General features: G+C 41.9%; 1 protein-coding gene across 1 annotated transcript; it reads right to left on the bottom strand.

Annotated features, from left to right (window-relative positions):
• Nucleotides 1–1,249, bottom strand: LOC109039104 (splicing regulator SDE2). The gene has a single exon (XM_019054446.2). The coding sequence runs from the start codon at nucleotides 1,020–1,022 to the stop codon at nucleotides 363–365; it is 660 nt and encodes a 219-aa protein (XP_018909991.2). The 5' UTR covers nucleotides 1,023–1,249; the 3' UTR covers nucleotides 1–362.
• Between the last annotated feature and the right edge of the window lie 235 nt (nucleotides 1,250–1,484).

The raw sequence follows: 1,484 nt of genomic DNA, 5'->3' as shown, positions 1-1,484 counted from the left end.
TTTCAATTTTAAGAAGTTTAATATGAATTAAAAAAAAAGAAAACTTAACGGAACGGTAAGCACGAACTGGTGGCAAGAATGAGACTGCAGAACTACCGAGTAATTATGGAAGTGAATTTATAACTGAAGCTTTGAATAAGTATGTACAATGACGGATAGTGATGTGAAGCAGAGTGATTGAAATTGCTAGGAGATAAGGTTTAAAATCTTCCCCTCAGACCCACAATAGAACTCATCCGAACACTGCAGCATCTTTACTCGGCATCGATCTCATACAAATGGCAATTGTTCAACATGAGCTGGCTTTCACTCTTGGAATGGTACTTTGTAAGGGTTCAACAGTATACAACAGGAATATAAAATTACTTAGCAACTTCTAAACTAGTGGAGGGACGAGGTTCATTGTCACTATCATCAGAGCTGATATCTCCCAGATCATCCAACATACCTTTCACTTTCTTCTTCTTCTTCTTACCTTTCTCTCCGTATTCCGACTTGCGTTTCAGCTCTTGCGGTGCTGCCTTGAAACCTTGCTCAACGGAGTCAGTGATTGTTTCAGCTAGTTTCAGTCTTTCTTCTGTATATTTTTCGTCCTTGAATTCATGTTTGGGCTCCCTTAGCAACTTCTCCAACTTCTTCTTCTTGCGTTCTTCGGCTTCTCTCTCTCGGTCTGCCTGCTGGGCTATCCAGTTCTTTAATCGTTGTTCTTCATTAATATCTCGCAATCGCCTTCCACTAAGATCTCTACAAGCTTCTCGGTTTGTAGTTTTTTCGATTTGAGCACCAATGGCACGTAGCATTGATCCAAAACCACCTTTCCCACCGCAAAGTTTGGGCACCATTCGCACTATGAGCTCTCTGTCAGCAAATACTGAGTCATCGTATAAAAGCTTACCATTCACCATAAAATAGAAGTCGTCGGAGCTTCTGAGGTAAGGATATTTAGATGAGAAAATCATTTTGATTTCTTGACCCGTCAATTCTTGATCAGATTTTGAGGTTAAATTTTCACACAGGGCCATTATTGTGCGATACTTAGAAGTTTTCAGTCCAACTATCCAAACGTACTCAGGCTTCCATGTGAAGTCAAATTGAAAGATAGAGCTGACACGAAAAAATGACGATTTTTCCAGGTTAACAATTACGATTACTAAAATCCAAAAAACTTCACAGTCCACAGATACAGGAATACAGACAGAAGTCAACACAGATTTCGGGTGCAGATTGCAAAACGACGGTGGTGGCGCGACTGCGGATTGCACAGGAGTTAGGGCCAGAGAGTATAGAAGGTTAGAGGGCCGACTCAATGCTAGGTAATTGAAACAGAAGCGCTCGCAGCGCGCTCGCTGGCAACGTACGCAACTACTATTTCCTATTGTTTTCGGTATGTTGCTGCCGGACCACCTCCACGTAGGCAATTTTTTATACACCGTCCGTCCGCAACTCTTGCTTAGACAATCAGCGCAGTGGTATGAGATTCCGCT

Source organism: Bemisia tabaci, chromosome 1, assembly GCF_918797505.1.
Source record: "Bemisia tabaci chromosome 1, PGI_BMITA_v3".
Taxonomy (NCBI): Eukaryota; Metazoa; Arthropoda; class Insecta; order Hemiptera; family Aleyrodidae; genus Bemisia; species Bemisia tabaci.
Note: the sequence above shows the minus strand (reverse complement) of the source record. Positions and strands in the feature narration are given on the sequence as shown.

Excerpts from the sequence above, each read along its gene's own strand:
- LOC109039104 (XM_019054446.2), bottom strand. The coding sequence starts at position 1,022 with ATGGCCCTGTGTGAAAATTTAACCTCAAAATCTGATCAAGAATTGACG.